This window comes from Silurus meridionalis, chromosome 5 (genome assembly GCF_014805685.1).
Source record: "Silurus meridionalis isolate SWU-2019-XX chromosome 5, ASM1480568v1, whole genome shotgun sequence".
NCBI lineage: Eukaryota > Metazoa > Chordata > Actinopteri > Siluriformes > Siluridae > Silurus > Silurus meridionalis.
Window position 1 is genome coordinate 22,095,311 of NC_060888.1, and position 18,149 is coordinate 22,113,459.

At 37.5% G+C, this 18,149-nt stretch overlaps 2 protein-coding genes across 2 annotated transcripts; one reads left to right on the plus strand and one right to left on the minus strand.

Moving 5' to 3' along the window:
• Nucleotides 1-93: 93 nt before the first annotated feature.
• fbxl14a (F-box and leucine-rich repeat protein 14a) lies at nt 94-2,369 on the plus strand. Its single transcript, XM_046848739.1, has one exon. The coding sequence runs from the start codon at nt 611-613 to the stop codon at nt 1,811-1,813; it is 1,203 nt and encodes a 400-aa protein (XP_046704695.1). The 5' UTR covers nt 94-610; the 3' UTR covers nt 1,814-2,369.
• Nucleotides 2,370-2,546: 177 nt separating this feature from the next.
• On the minus strand, nt 2,547-8,954 carry chrm2b (cholinergic receptor, muscarinic 2b). The gene is made up of 3 exons (XM_046848866.1): nt 8,792-8,954; nt 5,776-6,649; nt 2,547-5,359 (listed from the first exon to the last, which is right to left on the minus strand). The coding sequence occupies exons 1-3, from the start codon at nt 8,897-8,899 to the stop codon at nt 4,815-4,817; spliced, it is 1,527 nt and encodes a 508-aa protein (XP_046704822.1). The 5' UTR covers nt 8,900-8,954; the 3' UTR covers nt 2,547-4,814.
• Between the last annotated feature and the right edge of the window lie 9,195 nt (nt 8,955-18,149).

Here is an 18,149-nt window from a genome sequence, read left to right on the forward strand (position 1 = left end):
ACCGGAAGTGAGGTCTTATAGGCCGCATTCCAAATGAGGCCCTACCAAAGAAGGAGTGCACTAGATAGGGGATGGGATTTATTATTCGTCCTTAGTGTAGGGCAGTAGTGTAGGGAGTGTGTACCGATTTGAGCAAGCGGTAATAAGAATGGCTAGGAAGTAGCCGTGGAAATTCCGCATCGCTTAAAAATATTTATATTATTTTAATTTGGAGTACAGTGTGAGGGTGTACATGTCCGTGGAGTTTTGGTACGACAGGAGTGTTTTATGATTATAGAATGAAACCATAAGCCGTATTTTAGGGAACAAAGACTCGGGCGTACAAAAGCGGTGCGAAGTGTGTGGCGGATGTTGACGCTAGCCCGTTAGCTTAGCTTGTTAGATCAACGTTCATATATCCAGGTTGTACGATACATACACTTTCTCGCGTTCGGGATCCTCTTTGTATTGAGTGCGCAAGAATTCGTATGTTATGGTCGACAGGATATAAAAAAAACAACAACAGCTGATTGATTTCTGATCATTCAAAATAAATGCTAGCTAGTAACCTGAGTTAGCTTAGCCAGTCGGCTAATCTCGGAGAAGCGGCGGAGCTCGGCGGAGTGCTGACATGGAGACACACATTTCGAGCCTTTTCCCGGAGATTTTAGCGATGATTTTCGGCTACCTGGACGTGAAATGTAAAGGCAGGGTTGCGCAGGTGTGTGTGGCCTGGAGAGACGCTTCCTATCACAAATCGGTGTGGAGAGGAGTAGAAGCCAAACTCCACCTGAGGCGAGCAAACCCGTCCTTATTCCCGAGCCTGCAGAGCCGAGGGATCAAGAAAGTGCAGATCCTGAGCCTCAGACGCAGCCTCAGCTATGTCATTCAGGGCATGCCGAACATCGAGAGCCTTAACCTGAGCGGATGTTATAATCTGACAGACAACGGACTCGGACATGCGTTTGTGCAGGACATTCCTTGCTTGAGGATCCTCAACCTCAGCCTCTGTAAGCAGATAACAGACTCCAGCCTTGGCCGAATTGCACAGTACCTAAAGAACTTGGAGTTTCTGGAGCTCGGTGGGTGTAGTAACATCACCAACACCGGCTTGCTCCTTATCGCATGGGGCTTGCACCGGCTCAAGAGTCTGAACCTACGCAGCTGCAGGCATGTCTCTGACGTGGGCATCGGCCACCTGGCCGGCATGACGCGCAGCGCCGCAGAAGGCTGCCTCGGCTTGGAGAATCTCACTCTGCAGGACTGTCAGAAACTGACAGACTTGTCACTTAAGCACATCTCAAAGGGCCTGGGCAAACTCAAAGTCCTGAACCTGAGCTTTTGCGGCGGCATTTCAGACGCCGGAATGATCCACCTGTCGCACATGACCCAGCTGTGGACTCTGAACTTGCGCTCGTGTGACAACATTAGTGACACCGGGATCATGCACTTGTCCATGGGCTCGCTCCGGCTTTTCGGGTTGGACGTTTCGTTCTGCGACAAAGTGGGAGACCAGAGCTTGGCCTACATCGCCCAGGGACTTTATCAGCTCAAGTCGCTCTCGCTGTGCTCCTGTCACATCAGCGATGATGGAATCAACAGGATGGTGCGGCAGATGCATAAGCTGAAGACGCTGAACATTGGACAGTGCGTGCGCATCACGGACAAGGGCCTTGAGCTCATCGCAGATCATCTGACTCAGCTGACTGGCATCGATCTGTACGGGTGCACCAAAATCACCAAACGGGGACTGGAGCGGATTACGCAGCTCCCGTGCCTTAAAGTGTTGAACTTGGGGCTTTGGGAGATGACCGAGGGTGAAAGGGTTAGGTGATACCTGATCAGGCATCACAACTTACACTTTGTACTACCTCATTCAACAACATTGTTCACCTTTGTTTAGTTTTTTTTATTTGAATTTTTTTTTTATTTTACAAGAAATGTGAAGGAACTTTTAATTAGGTTAGTGTTATGCAATGCGAACACTGAACACCCTTTTTGTTATATTGTTTAATAGTATATATTTCTTAAATGCTTTTTTTATTAGTAAGTGAATAGTAGAATTATTTTAGCGTGCAAGGCAGTTCTTTAAAAAAAAAAGATATTTTCTCACTCTCAGTTAGATTATACAGACATTATACTGAATGCCTTAAAGTATTACCATCGTCATGGGAGCTTTAGTACTGCTCTAGTAATCAATTATGGATCAGTGTTCAGAATAAACTGGTTTTCCATGCTTTTGACAGAAAAGTATAACATCTTCCTTAGTAAGGTGAACATATGCAATTAAAACTGTGTAAAAAAAAAATATATGGTCAATTTATTGGTAAGATAATGATTGCAATGTCTATTTTCCTATGCTAAAAAAATTAAAATTGTTTTTGAAATTGTTTGTTTGTGTCTTCCGGTTTGAATGCCATTTAACTTTTTTTTTTTTTTTTTTTTTTATAAAAGCCATACACTACAAAACAATATTCACTTGTGCCAAAGACTTACGCATCATATTTTATTGTATTTGACTTCTAAGATAGATTTAATTTTTAAATCACCCAGGAGAAGAACAAATAAAACAAAAATATCAGGTGGCACTTACCGTTATTAATGAGTCAGTTTGCCTGGTACTCATTATACCATCTCAGGATATTGCAACATGGTGTGTTTTATTATGAAACCGATATCTTATAACCATGTTGCCTTGCCCTGTGAGGAAGAGCTTCATAAATAAGCAATTAATCAAATAAAGCCCATTTTTTATGCAATATTGCAAACAGCAAAACATGTCATTGCCAAAGCTCTGGTGTTTATCATTGACATCAGGATAAATGCTGTCTTGCGATCATTCTTATGTGAATCGTGTCTTATAGCTGCATCTGAACATCCAAAGTCCTTCTCAAGCTGTATCTTGTGTCAGTGTGGACAAAATATAAATGTACACAAGATGATGAGATGTAAGGCTGGACACGTATCTGAACAATTGTGACACAATCGACAACTTGCAGCACATATATGTTACACATATATACTTTAAATTACACAACACTGTGGTACTGAGCAGGAAAATCAGGTTTGGCTTTTGCATTCTCTTCATAGTGTGTGGAAAATTATTTTGGTAGTTCACAACTTACAGAAATTGCTTTACAAAAGGATTTATGATTTTTATGTAAAAAAAAAAAATGTTTTTAAAGACTATTTATTGCCTTTAGACCTACTTTTACATGGCTAGATTTACACCAGAATTTGCAGGTCATGTATTGTAAATCCTGCTAGGTTTTTTTTAGTAAAGTAATATGTAATATTCTTATAACTAAATACCAGATTTAGTCAGTAATGATGTTTTTTTTTTTTGCACTCCTAAGCATCTGTTAATAAATGCTAATCAAGCATAAAGTGATGCCCACAAGACTCCATTAAAGATAAAATGCATAAATGCTGAGCATGCTTTATTTAAGCCTCCCTTTAGCTATCACACAACTCCGGTTATTTCATGCTATTTTGTTTTGAAGGTTTTTATTTATTTATTTGTCATCATCCACAGCCAGTTTTTTTAGTATTTCTTTCAAATTTCAATTTTAAACTACATCTGTGTATGGAATTACAATAAACAAGTGATTGTAAACATATTTCACATATGAAATCTTCTAATTATACAGTTTGAAGCCAATCACTTTCACTCATTCACATTAATGAAATTTTGTACATGTAATTAAGGATCTCAGGATATAATTGTATATTTTTTTTAAACTAACAAGACTTTCATGGACAGCGCATTTATATACATTCTTCAGAAAATGTTTTTGCCTCAGACAATAAGTTTAGGAGGCAGCAAGGTTTATATTTGATTAGTATTTTAGGTCTCAGCAAGGTGAAATGTCTGAAATACCTTTTCTCTAATACTTTCCTTCATCTTTGAAGGGTATTTCTGGCATACAGATTAGTAACAACCCTGCTAAAATCGAGTTCGACTATTTAAATAAATCATTCCTATCCATCTTAATAAATAAATCCCAAATAAAACATTTGATTGTCTGTTAACACAAAGATGAATTAGTTTTCCACATAAACTAGAAACACAACCAGAAATACTGTATGTATTTGTGCATAGAGCAAAGCACGGCATTCATTTATCAATAGAATTTTGTATGTGTAATGAACACTACACGGAATAGGTTTTGATTGAATCAGTGTGTGTAGTGTAGCGTCATGGTGCTGTAGTAGGTAACGTTGTAGTCTCTCAACTACAGCTCTCAGGATCGATTATAAACTCAGGTTACTACCTGTGCAAGGTTCCATCATCTCTCTGTGAGTTATATTGCATGTGTTTGTGTGTGTGTGTGTGTGTGTGTGTGTGTGTGTGTGCATGGTTCCCTGTGATGGGCTGGTGTCCTTTCCTTACGCCGGGTGGTCCCTGAATTGACTGTAGATGTGCACCACGTCCCTGAGCAGGACATCGCTGGTTACTGGACATGAATGAATGAATAATTGAATGTCCAGTCTCAACCTCACCAACTTATTCTTTTTCTTATTAGGACCTTAAATGGTTCGTTTTCCTTTGTCAAATTTGTCTAGCTTTATTCGAGGTCAGACTGACACAACCTTTACGAAGCTGTAATTGTTGCCAGCTTTTCTGCCATGTTCATTTGCAAGCTGCATACTAAGCAGACTTAAATGTAACATGTACCCCTTATGGTGTAATTGCATATTAATGCCAACACTATTTTATATAAAAACAAACAACAACAAAAAAAGACCCAGAAAAAGCTCTCACAGATTTTTGGATACAGAACCGAAATCCATTATTTTAAAAGGAAGTCATTAACTTGTAGAATTCACCCATTTTATCTGACTGTGCGAATATTTTTGTACTTGCACAACAGCAGCTGTTTGAAGGTGTTCTTGAAGGTGGCATTGCACAGGGCGTAGCAGGCAGGGTTTACAGTGCTGTTGATGTAGCATAGCCAGTAGCCCAGCACCCACATGGAGTTAGGGATGCAGTGAGGGCAAAAAGTGTTGATCAACACCATGACATTGTAAGGGGTCCATGTGATCACGAAGGCCAGAAGAATAGCCATGATAGTCCTTGTAACCTTCCTCTCTCGAGAGCATCCGGTCTTCTTCTTTTTCTTGTTTGGAGGCATGAAAATCAGGGCCACAAGACTCTGTCTCTCCTTGTGAAGGCTGGTGTTCTGATTTGCACTGTTACTTATGATCTCTTTAGATGAAATTCCCAAGCAGTTAAGTTTGGTATTACTTCTTCTTACTTGAGGCAAAATCTTCGTTTGAGTGCTCTTAACATCACCATTAGAAACCATGTCCTCTCTCTGATTTGATAGGGCCAAGACACTGCCTGATGTGGAATCATTTTCAATCTCCCTTTCGTCAACTGGGACAAAAAAGGAATGCTTTTAAACACTGTCATTTTTCATTTTTATTACTACACACTACCTTATTTAGAGTACTGATCATTTTCTCAGCATGAGAGTCTTATGATGCATTTGCTAGTAACAATATCAAGATTTTATAAAGCATTCTTCAGTTAATACATTTGTATATATATCCCTTCTTTCGGATAGCTAATATGTGTAAAGAATTTGTAAAAAAGAGACAGTTTTAGGAAACCAGCATAAATTCCAACTACATAAAAAAGTCTCAGATATCTTATAAAATGAACAATAATTTAAAACCAGGTAGGGGCTGAGCCCTTTATGTCCTACACTATTGTCAGTTTATCAAACATCCCAGACAGAGGTAGATTGTAAATATATTATGGTCACCTAAAAGTTGTATAAAACGTCTTACCTATAATAGTGCTGGAACAAGTGTGCTGTACTTGAATAACCTCTTTTTCATTGCTTTGCTTACTTTCTTGGTTCTCTTCATTAGCCAAGACAGTGGTTTGAGTCCTGCCCTCTTGACCAACCCCAGACGTTTTGTGGCAGTCACTTCTCTTGACTCGGCTGCGACTAGCCTTGGAGATCTGCCAGTACAGCACACTCATGATGACCACAGGCAGGTAGAAAGCAGCGATGGCCGTGCCAAAAGTGACCGCAGCATTGGAAAAGAATTGAATGTAACATTTGCCTTTGGGCACTGTGCGCTCACCCATAATAAATTGCCAGAAGAGGATGGCTGGAGCCCACAGGACAAAGGACAAGATCCAGGCAGCTGCAATCATCATACCTGCCATCCTGGTCGTCCTCTTGACTGGGTAGCTAAGTGGCTTGGTGACGCAGAAATAGCGGTCGAAGCTGATGATGAGAAGGTTCATGACAGAGGCATTGCTTGCCACATAGTCGAGAGCCAACCATAAGTCACAGATGACAGGCCCTAAAGGCCAGAAACCAGTCACAATGTAGATTGTATAGAGGTTCATGGAAAACACACCAATGATGAGGTCTGCACATGCTAAGCTGAAGAGAAAGTAATTATTTACTGTCTGGAGGCTCTTATTGACCTTAATAGAGACAATGACCAAAACATTGCCGATGACTGTGATCAGACTCAAAGAGCTCAGTCCCAGAATCATGAGTATCATCTCCGTTAGCTTGAAAGGACATTCCACATGCGGGTTTGTCTTATTGGCATAGCCAAAGCATGCAGCAAAACTTAGGTTTGACTCCATCGTTCCTGGGTCTGATTGTATACTTATATCACTTTGGATGTTCATCATGACCTAAGCAAAAACATAAAGACATATTGTTAGACATGTATAATGTTAAATGTATAATGTTAATGTAAAATGTCCTAAATTAAATTTTGGCACTTCCCATATTGCTAAGAGCAACAAAGAGCGAGAGAGGGAGTGTGTTTATATGAGGGAGTCTGTTTGCCAAACAAATGATCTTTTCAAACACTGCCTGCCTGATGTTATATTTATTTTCATTGTGCAGCTTGGCGCCGGATTGTTATCAAGTCAAGAGAGACCAGGTGTGTGAATGTGTGTTTAAATGGGGTGCCAGAGTGGACAAAAAAGTGATAAGTTTAGCTCTTTAAATGTCATATATCACAACGATTTTATTACAAGGAATAGTATTTTAGCTAGAAGAAAAGTACACATCCAGACATGACTTGCAAATTTCAGTAAATATTTTTTTACTGTTTAAAGTACAAAGCAAAACAAAACAAATAAATAAAAATAACTTCTCCTATTCAGCATTCTGAATGATTTCATATAAAAATATGTCTTTTGTAAAGACTTTATGTTCCCAGATTTTCTGGTCTTCTGGTCTCAGAAGCCATTTCAGAGCAATCTGTTCATCATCAGATTTCAAGCCCACACTGGACAGTTGACAGCATAAAGAACAGTATACTCTGGAGTGTGTGTGTGTGTGTGTGTGTGTGTGTGTGTGTGTGTGTGTGTGTGTGTGTGTGTGTTTGTCCAAGAGAAAGAAAGAGAGAGAGAGAGAGAGAGAGAGAGAGAGAGAGAGAAAGAAAGAAAGAAAGAAAGGACTGTATTAGTTATAAAGCTTCATAAGTACCCCAGAATTTTCTAGCCCATAAAGTGCTCCTGAGCTTCTAGTTCATTCTTGCATTAATGAAGCTACAGGTCTGGATGTCAGCAGAGACAAAACAGTCACACATCTTTGCCCAGATGCCAAGGTTCCTGCTTGTCTGTGTATGGCATTTAAATCTCCAAAAAGTAAATAGTGAAATACCAGACATGTTGAGGTAGAGACAGTGCTCATAATATTATTGCAGGCTACTGCGAAATACCATCTCTATGAGAATTAGGTTTGACACCTTGCGGGAGCACTTAGTGTCTGGCTGCCGTTCTGAAGTGAGACTGATAACACTGCTCCGTATTTCAACATCACTAAAACAAAACCGTTTCACCTTCAACAACACTCCGACTTTGTTATATTTCCAGTAATAGGTTCGGTGTTATGAAAGAAAACAAAAACTGTTGGGACGTTTCGATGACAACAGAAAGCTAAAACAACTTATATGCTTATCTGGTAGACTCATTAGGACTCACATCATGGGTTAAATTGTTTTTTTTTTTATCGCACAAACCCTTTTCAGCAGCTGTCTTCTATGTATCATATTCTGGATAGGCAATCAGTTATGTGAGAAATATCCCATTAGTGTGGCAAAGAAGTTCAAAATGAGACACAGCCATAAAATTTGTTCTCTGTGTTAAATTTGATAAGTAAGTGTGTGTGTGTGTGTGTGTGTGTGTGTGTGTTCAGAAATAGCAGGCATTGACAGTACCAATAATTCTCAAATGGCAAAATTTGAATTGAAAACAGCTCTATGAAAGGATTATAGTTAAGGATGGACATAAAATGAAATAAAATAAAATCACTATGGAAAAAAATGTTGAAATATTACAACCATATTTAACTGTATTTATTTGTATTAAACAAGTTAAACATGAAAGATAGCACAAAGTCTACATTCTCAGATTAAAATAAAAAAGGGTATATAAATTTAGTTTTTATTGGGACGGATCTGTAGAGGGAAGATCTTTTGTAAAGGTAGAGTGTATGTTTGACCTGAAAACGTGCATGTAGTGTACATTTAAAGTGGCAATCTAAAATCCCTATAAAGATAGACTTATGTAGATTAACCATTTTAAAGAGACATTAAAGTGTAAAAGATGCACTTTAGGCACTTAAGTGATCAGAAATGGTACAATGTAGGTTTAATACTATTTGTCCTGAGTGTGCAGTCTCAGCCTCATCTAAAAGATAAATGTATAAAAGGCACTGTGTATTTTCTTTTATTTAAACTGGTTAACAGTTAGATATCGGATAGTACACTTAATTATAAAGGTATCATATACGCCTTTCTCCTGCCAGCCCTTTGTATTTACCTTCTCTCGCATAACGTCGGCAGTTTGTCTTCCACAGTCCACAGTCCACAGGATGTCCTCTTGTCCAGTGCAGCTGTGGTCGGAAGAGTTAAATATGACACTTCGCATTTTTCACCCAGTCCTTTGCAGGGTCTTATGATGGGTCTGGGTGTTAGGATGCGTGTTCTTCTGTCTGGTACAGGCGCTGAATGGAGCTCCCGGGGAGTGCGGGTGTGTAAATAAAGTCCGGGGGCGTAGAAACAGACCTCAGGCAACCTTTAAGGCAACACAGCCATGAATCCCTTGATCTTTTTCGTTTTCAGGCTTTTTCGTTATCAGCACCACGGAGAGCGTAATAAACTCAGCAAATTCAATCTATAACGCGAAAGTCGTAAAAACAGATACAATCTCTATATAAGGTATAAGTCAGCTATCTATCTCACACACTCTTCTGGTCGACTTTTCATCCCCCAAATTCATTATTGTTAAAATTAAAATAATTGACGTCATTTTGGATCTATATTCCTTCACTATTTAACCTTCATTGGCTAACTGTTACGTAAAGTATTGCATCTACAATGCTTACAAATAAGTCCCTCCAAGTTCTTGCTCCCTCCTAACTATCTGAGCTATTTTCCACTTTATTCCCACTCGATCATTCCGATCTTCTGGGTGACCTACTTATTATTCCTAGATTCATTTCGTCAATGGTTGGCAGGACCTTTCCTGTTATGGAGCATAAGCTGTGAAAATCACTCTTCTGGTACTTTGGACAACCAGAACTTTAATCATAAAGTGTGTTTGTTCCATGTACTGTTTGTTGTGTTTGCATGCTTATACTGCCTGTGCTTTCTTAGCCATTTATAAGATATTATGTGTTCTTTGTTATGGATTTAATTGTATTATAGAACTGCTACATGCAACTGCTTTTGTTCTGGTCGGGCACATAGGATTGGCTTATAAGAGAGATTAATATATGACTTATTGTCATTTATTGTTCTTTATTGTGAAGCGTTCTTGAGCTCTAGAAAGGCACTTTATAAAGTAAACATAATAATAATAATAATAATAATTATTATTATTATTATTATTAGTAGTAGTAGTAGTAGTAGTAGTGTCATCTATTTTGTAGAAACCTTTATTCAATTTCTATAAAAACAAAATACAATCCTCGTTATAACCATTAAAACAATGGTTATAACGAGGATTGTATTTTGTTTTTATAGAAACTGTAAGGTCCCAGTGGATCTCTACTGGTGATTTTTTAACCACCATTTGTGGCATGTTATGTGTATTTTATATGATTCCTTAAAGCCCAATTGGACACCTTTAGTAACTTGTGTCTCACAAGATGGCATTTACTTGACACCAATAGAGATTAGTAGGACATAACTAAGCAACCAGATTCCAATAATTTCTACAGTTTCTTTGGTTTGATGAAATTGGTGATTGCTGTGGTTAATGTCTTTTTTGTGGTGAATTTCTGAATTTTTTGCAAAGTGGGAATTTTAAAATGTATTTTCATCTGTTTTTCCAAAAAGATAATTTTTTGGTGTATTTGGCTTTCGTCTTTATTGCTAAAATTCCTGAGATGTAACACATTTCTGATGCCTTAGGAATTGTGGCCTGCAGAACGATCTCTGCAGAACTGTTTCACATGACCAGCCAGCTATGCATGTTTAAATGATAAAAAAAAAATGTTTTAATTGGCCACAGAATTGTCCTTGAACAACTCACACTGTTAAACAGTTATTTGTGAAGATCCTATACAGACCAGCATGTGTATAGAAAACAGATTTAATAGTTAAACGAAATAGAAGAATAAGTGAAAATGAGGAAAAAGTGTGTGTTTATTTCACGTAATCATTAGTGTGAATCTTGGCTTAGGGTTTTATGTTTATTTCTATCTGATCTTTGAATAGGGCTTTAACAAAAACAACTATATCTGCAAAATACCCAAACTAAATGAGAAATGACCCAACAATCAGAGTGGTTCCTGTGTTTATTCCTTCCTCATTAATCAAGTAAAACAACCAGTGACAGAAGGCTGGGCACACCCAAATTTGCTCAATGGAAAAATAGGTTGAAGCCATGCTGAGGAATGCCAGCTGCACAATGGAAAGTTTGTCAAAGTGAGCTGTCCAAACACCTCATTACAAGGCTTAAGACACAAGACAGGGTCCTGCTCTTCATCAGTAAACTCTTCGGCATGGCCTTGGAGTTGTTGGAAGCTGTGGACAGCCAGGGAGCAGTCTGGATGCCAAACTAGTTGCATGAATGCTAAAACTGGGTTCTGCACTTGGTAAGGATAAAGGGTTAAATAGCAGATCAATGTGTGACATAAAATATATGAGGATGTACAGTTGTGAAGACAAAGCCATGTATGGACAGACAGAGGACAAATTGTGTATTTTGTTTTACTATCCAAATAAATCACTTGCAAAGAACAAGTCATGGTGTATCTATTAGTCCCATGCACAAACATTTATGGGGTTGGGGCTGAAAGAGAAAAAAGGAGGAACTCACCATTCCCCAATCACAAACACCCCATACTCTAAACATCCATCACACATGACAAATGAAATAGCAAAAGGAATATTAAAGCTGAAGTGTGGATGGCAAATTAAAATATTTTGTGATCTTATATTCATGTAAATAATGGTTTAATTCACTTTTTTGGGTGCAAACTATGTCTTGGCCTACCGCCACTCTCAAAACATCATTTCCAGACAGGCTTTATTAGGGCCGTCTGAGAGAAATGATGTTTGTGGAGAGTGGTTTGCTATAATTCTAGAGATAAACCCCAGAGAGATTTTTTATGACAATACCACCATGACTCCAAGAGAGAGTTGTATATTAATGAATGTAATAATCATACGTTTAAGTCCAGGGCATATGCGAAGGAAAGCTGAAAAAAAAAATCAAAAATCTACTTTTTTTACAGCTACAATGACCACTAAAGCATCAAATTGCAATATGCAGAACGAGCATACTCAATGTGTCTTGTGCAACCTTTGAAGGTTGTGAATTTTAAAACTCACTAAGATCAGATTAGCTTCCTAATATGCTCCTATGTATAGTGCTGTGAGATTTATAGAGCTGTGATCATGACCATGCCTCATTTCCCATGCATGACAATTCTAAAGGGGCTCTCTTTATAGCAAGTTAGACATAATGAATGTTTGAGGCAGAGAAAAACTTTTCATAACCAGGCATTTTAAATTCAGAGGATCCATCAGTTTGTTGCATCGTAAATAGACCATTTTGAAGGGCCCCTTGAAGAAAAAACCTCACTTCAGTTTAAGATGACCCTACATATGGCTGCTCTGAGGAGCCCCCTTTCAAACTGTAGAGACTTGTCTTTTCTTTGTGTCAATGTGTACATTAATTTCTTTTTAAACTAGGCTATTATACAAAAAAAGATGCTGTGACCAGAAAAGAAATCCCCTTTTTTAGGTTGTTGTTCCAAATCTGAACATAAATATCTTGTTCTGAGCTAAATAAGCTGTATACTATTGTACAGTCCGATATATGTTTTCATTTTTAATAACACTGTACACACCCAAATGCTATAAAGAGTTGGGAGAGCAGGTGGAAATTCTGGAAAAATAAATTTTAGCTGCAGGGCATAGATCGATTCTTGTTTAGGAAACAAACGATTTTATTTGCTGCAGCAATATTTTAGAATAGTTTTATATGTCATTTTGTTGTGCTAAGCCACAATCACTTCAGGGCATTTTTATGTAGCTATTTGGTAATTAATTCTAGTAAAAAGTTCATATAACTAAGACTTATTGCAGAATATAATAAAATTTTGTTAATCAAAAAACAAGGGCATTTTTGCTACAAAACTAATACCAGGTGGCACCACTGCAAGGCTTTAGACCCACAATCTCACAATCCCTGGCATAAATGAATAGTAGGTGAACATTGTGTTTCACCAGCTTCTTCAGCCTAATATGTATCAGTTGAGACTGACGTCACTGACTGACATTTATTCAGTTAGTGTAACTGTTCCAAAGATATAAACAAATGAGTCTCAGTTTGGCAAAAAGGATTGTCATTAAAATGATTCATTAAAATGAGTAAAAACAGTTATATCAAGTTGTTAAGGACATGCAAATGATATTATTGTGCATTGCAGAATACTATGGGTTTAAATAACAGAATCAGCCTTTTTGCTCTTATGAACCGTTATGTCATCTTGAAGGTTATAAGAGAATCCACAACCCAAGCAAAGCTCAGTAGAACAAACTACTGGTCTTTGTTTCTGATTTTGTGATTGAAACGGAACAGAGGCCCTGGTAACTGAACAATGTAAATTGGGTTGCAGTTTTTGTTGAGCATTCTGGGTAAAATATCTAAGTATATTTTACATTTTTGTGTCAAATAACAGAACTGCATGTTCATTAGTGTTTTCTTATTGATATGATGTTTCAGTGTGGGAGCATTTATCATTGTAAACAAACGAAAACGTTTCCAATTTCACCTTTTTTAGTAAAGAATGAAAGCATTTTGAACAGTTTCAAAATAGCAAGCTATTTAGTAGAATTCATCAGGAAAACAGCTATAGCGAGACTCCAAAAGAGACCTTTTACAGAGCTGTGAAAGCGCATAAAAATATCATACTGTTTAAGCAGAATCAGCATCGGAACACATTATTGATCCCATACGAAAATTGTTGAAATGTTTATCATAGCATTTAATTTACAAATGAGACGTACTAAATAGTACAGCAAATAGATTGTAAAACAAAACAAAACAAAAAAACAGCAAAAACACTGAGTTTCACAACAATTGGAAACTGAGTAGACCTGAAAAAGGCCACAGACTCATTTTTAACAAATAATCAAATAATACAATGCAGGGAACTTTGGGGAAATTATACAGTGACTGTAAAGTATTGAGCAAACCAAAATGATTCGTTCTGATTAAAGTGTTCAAAGCCCAGTTTACAGAAACAATAAAACTCAATTCATTATTATAGATGAATGTGGACTCCACCCTCGTGGTAGCGTTCGTATAATCGTAATCTGACTTCAAGGTGAAGTTCCTTATATTTCCACTGTGTGGTGCTGTTGTATGAATTTTAAATCCCTAATCTGCACATCTAACAACAAAAGTTAAATAACTGCAGAGCAGAAGAAACCCACATTCTCTCTAAATTTTAACATGGGAAATATATATACCCATAAATTTTAAATGTCAGATTGTACGAATAAGATTTACATTTTTATATGACATCTGAAACATCAGAAATAAAAAAATAATAATGAGGTGCAATAAAGTGTTTACTATTTGTAAAGCTTTTGAAACTGTGGAGCTGATGGAACTTAACTAATGGAAATACACAACGCTTGCAAAGAGTTGTAAGAATTTGAGATCGCAAGTGCATTGCCAGGCTGTTGCTTTGGGATTCCAGCTGATTTCTGGGGACTTAATGGGACTGTACTTAATGGAATATTACTAGGTAGTTTCTGTGGAGTTACAGATGGATAAGATGTTGGACAAGATTTGTATTGTTGGTGTTGCCATTGGATATTATGGTTCAGGTGTATGCTAATGTTTTTTTTATGTGTTATCAGGTGTTGCTTTGGTCCACTTTTGGACCTTGTTTTTAGTTTGGGGAAATTTAGGAATGGGACATTTGGCAGTGAGCAGCTATTTATTTGTATTTATGGGTTTGAGGGCATTTTGCAGTCAGTGAGTATTTATTTTTGCTTTTGGGGAATTCAGAAGCCAGAGTGTTTTTTATTTATATATATTTATTTATTTCCACTATATAAGCAATGGATGTAGACAAACGGACTACACTAAATTGCCCCTAGGTGTATGTGTGTGCATGATACCTTCCTGAACAATAATTACATCACCACTAGTCACATTAGCACTTAATTATACATAATATGCTACAGTGAACTATTTAGCCACAATGTTACATTTCTACTATTTTTTGTATATATATATATATATATATATATATATATATATATATATATATATATATATATATATATATACACACATTTCTAAGGTACCTTACATTCACTTGTAGCTATAGGTATATAAAATAAGTATATCCAAATCTCTTCTTCTATCAGCGGCTCCCATTAGCGGATCATCTGTCTTCATACTACTCTGTGTTCTACATCTGCCTCTTTCAAACCAACTAACTGCATGTCTTCCCTCACCATATTCATACACCTCCTTCTTGGTCTTCCTCTTTTCCCCCTTCCTGGTGGCTCCATTCTCAGCATTCTCCTCCCGATGTACCCCATGTCCCGCCTCTGCACATTTCCAAACCATCAGGCTTCTTTCACTTCATCCCCAAACATCCTATATGAGCTGTCCCTCTAAAAAACTCATGTCAAATCCTGTCCATCGTCATCACTCCTAATGAAAATCTCAGCATCTTCAGCTCTGCTACCTCCAGCTCCACCTCCTGTCTTTTACTCACTCCCACTGTCTCTAAACCATACAACAACGCAGGTCTCACCACAGTCCTATAAACTTTCCCTTTCACTCTCGCAGATACTCTTCCATCACAAATCACTCCTGCCACTCTTCTCCACCCACTCCACCCTGCCTGCACTCTTTTCTTCACTTCTCTAACACACTCTCCATTACTTTGCACTGTTGACCCCAGGTACCTGAACTCCTCCACCTTCTCCACCTCTTCTCCCTGCAACCGCCCCACTCCAATGCCCTTCCTCTCATTTACACACATGTACTCTGTCTTACTCATACTGACTTTCATTCTTCTTCTCTCCAGTGCTTACCTCCACCCATCCAGGTTCTTCTCAACCTGCTCCCTGCACTCACTACAAATAACAATAGTATCTGCAAACATCATAGTCCACAGAGACTCCTGTCTGATCTCGTCCGTCAACCTGTCCATCACCACTGCAAACAGGAAAGGGCTTAGAGCCGATCCTTAATGCAGTTCAACCTCCACCTTGAACCAGTCTGTCGTACTGCTCACTTCACTGCTGTCACACTGTCCTCATACATGTCCTGCACCACCCTCACATACTTCTTCACAACACCTGACTTCCTTAATACAATACCACAATTCCTCTCTTGGCACCCTGTCGTACGCCTTCTCTAAATCCACAAACACACAATGCAACTCCTTCTGACCTTCTCTATACTTCTCCATCAACATTCTCAAAGAAAATAATGCGTCTATGGTGCTCTTCCTCGGCATGAAACCATACTGCTGCTCACAGATGCTCACATAACTCAATGGTGTGACTGATCAACTTTATTCCCCTGTAGTTACTGCAGGTCTGCACATCTCTCTTATTCTATTCACACTACCAACAATTCCTCAGGCATCCTCCCACCTTCCAACATCTTGTTAAACAATCTGGTTAAAAACTCCACTGCCATCTCTCCTAAACATCTCAATGCTTCTACAGGTATGTCATCTGGTCCAACGGACTTTTCACACTTCATCCTCTTAATCGCTGCTCTCACTTCCTCCTTACTAATCCTATCCACTTCCTGCTTCACCATCTCCACACCATACAACCTTCTCTCTCTCTTTCATTTTCCTTATTCATCAGCTGCTCAAAATACTCCCTCCATTTTTCTCAACACACTCTCCTCACTAGTCAACACATTTCCCTCTCCATCCTTTATTGCTCCAACTTGCAGCACATCCTTCCCAGCTGGGTCCCTCTGCCTGGCCAATCGGTACAAAGTATTTCTGTCAAACAAGCTTTTAATAAAAAATATAAATAAATATAAAAGAGGTGAAATAAAAACCTTTAGTGCAACACACATTTATTCACCACATCCTTTCTATACTCAGATACAAACCACAATAAAAACAACAAAACTTAAATTCAATTCCGCCAAGTCTCAAATCAAGCACCAAAATTTTCCATGGTGCACACAACTGCCAACTAAAACTGTCTTAGTCTAATGATTAGTGTTTAAAACACTATCATTACTTTAAAACATTTACAAGAATATTGTCTTCATGCTCTATGTTGAATATTTTTATGCTATTATTGTAAAGACCAGTATTGTCTTTTTGTATTGTAAAAGAAAAGTCCATACAATAGTAAACGGCTGTACACTTTTTACAACATTAATGAGGGTCATGTGAGCTGTTAGTCAATAAGAACACCCTCATAAAGAGAAAAACAAACCATGGCAAAAATGCACACACAGACTGAAGTACCCACGTCACTGGATGTAACAATAGTGCTTCATTCATATGCTGATGCTGTGTAATTTACTAAACTGGTTTGATCAGCTTTGCACATTTTATGTAGGCACTTCATCCTGATTCAGCTCCTGTTGTAATGTTGACCTAATTTACTTGGAACACTAACATCAGTGGACTGAGTCCCGAGAAATTTGTCTTAAGTGACAGAATATTGATAAATATATTTGGGTAATTGTAAAAATATATAAAAGTATGATTATGAGTATTAAAATGTTAAAGGTAAATGTTTTTAATTAATTACATTCATTTGAATTAAAGTTGTTGTCACTAGCACTACATAGCACAAAAGTCTGTATCAAAAACCATGTGAAGATATTTTTTTTGTTGTTTTAAATCTTGCCTGAAAACAACATTCAGTCCCTGCAATTTTGAAATAATTACTATTAGCTACAGTCTGACTTGCTGCCTAGACAGTAATATAAGGCACTCGAATTGACGCTAGTCTAATCTGTCATTGGCAACAAAAACAGGCAAACCTAAATATATAAAAATAGCCATTTAATATAAGAAAATTACCAACACCTACTACAACATGATTTTCCAAACTAGATGGTGTTCATGAGTTCCAGAGCAGAAAAAAAATAAAACACTGAATTTTTTGTTTTTATTCCAGGATACAGTATTGCTATTTTTTTCTGTAAAAGGGTCCAGAATGCTCATTCCTCAGCTTAAAAGCACACAGTAATAGCTATAGCATTAATTACATTCTGTTGCACAAGAAGGAGATTACATATTCAAGATGATTTAAGACTGCATGATATTTGATATTTTTCTAAACCAGATTGATTGTTTAACTGAAATGTTTGAGAAAAATCCCAGCTCCACTGAACATCTATATTGATCATTTATCAAAATTGGAAATAACTTTCTTGGTGGGAGCAAATGAATTTGAAATAAAACCCACTTGTTTTAACAGGAAACTCATTCTTATTCAAAAATACATTCAAAATATTTCCACTATTGTCCTTTATCAGAATGTATTTAGTAAACAATAAAGATAAATAATATGTGTCTAAAAATACAGCAGTATACACATCATCTATCACAAGGTATGTACATTTATTAGGAATATCTGCTCATTCAATCCTTCAGAATGACCTTGAATAATTAAAGACTTGATATAAGGGATATAGCTACTAT

Excerpts from the sequence above, each read along its gene's own strand:
- chrm2b (XM_046848866.1), bottom strand. The coding sequence starts at position 8,899 with ATGCGAAGTGTCATATTTAACTCTTCCGACCACAGCTGCACTGGACAA. Across the intron at positions 6,650-8,791 it reads CCGACGTTATGCGAGAGAAG|GTCATGATGAACATCCAAAG; the intron begins GTAAATACAAAG and ends GTTTTTGCTTAG. Across the intron at positions 5,360-5,775 it reads TTGTTCCAGCACTATTATAG|TTGACGAAAGGGAGATTGAA; the intron begins GTAAGACGTTTT and ends TTTTTGTCCCAG.
- fbxl14a (XM_046848739.1), top strand. The coding sequence starts at position 611 with ATGGAGACACACATTTCGAGCCTTTTCCCGGAGATTTTAGCGATGATT.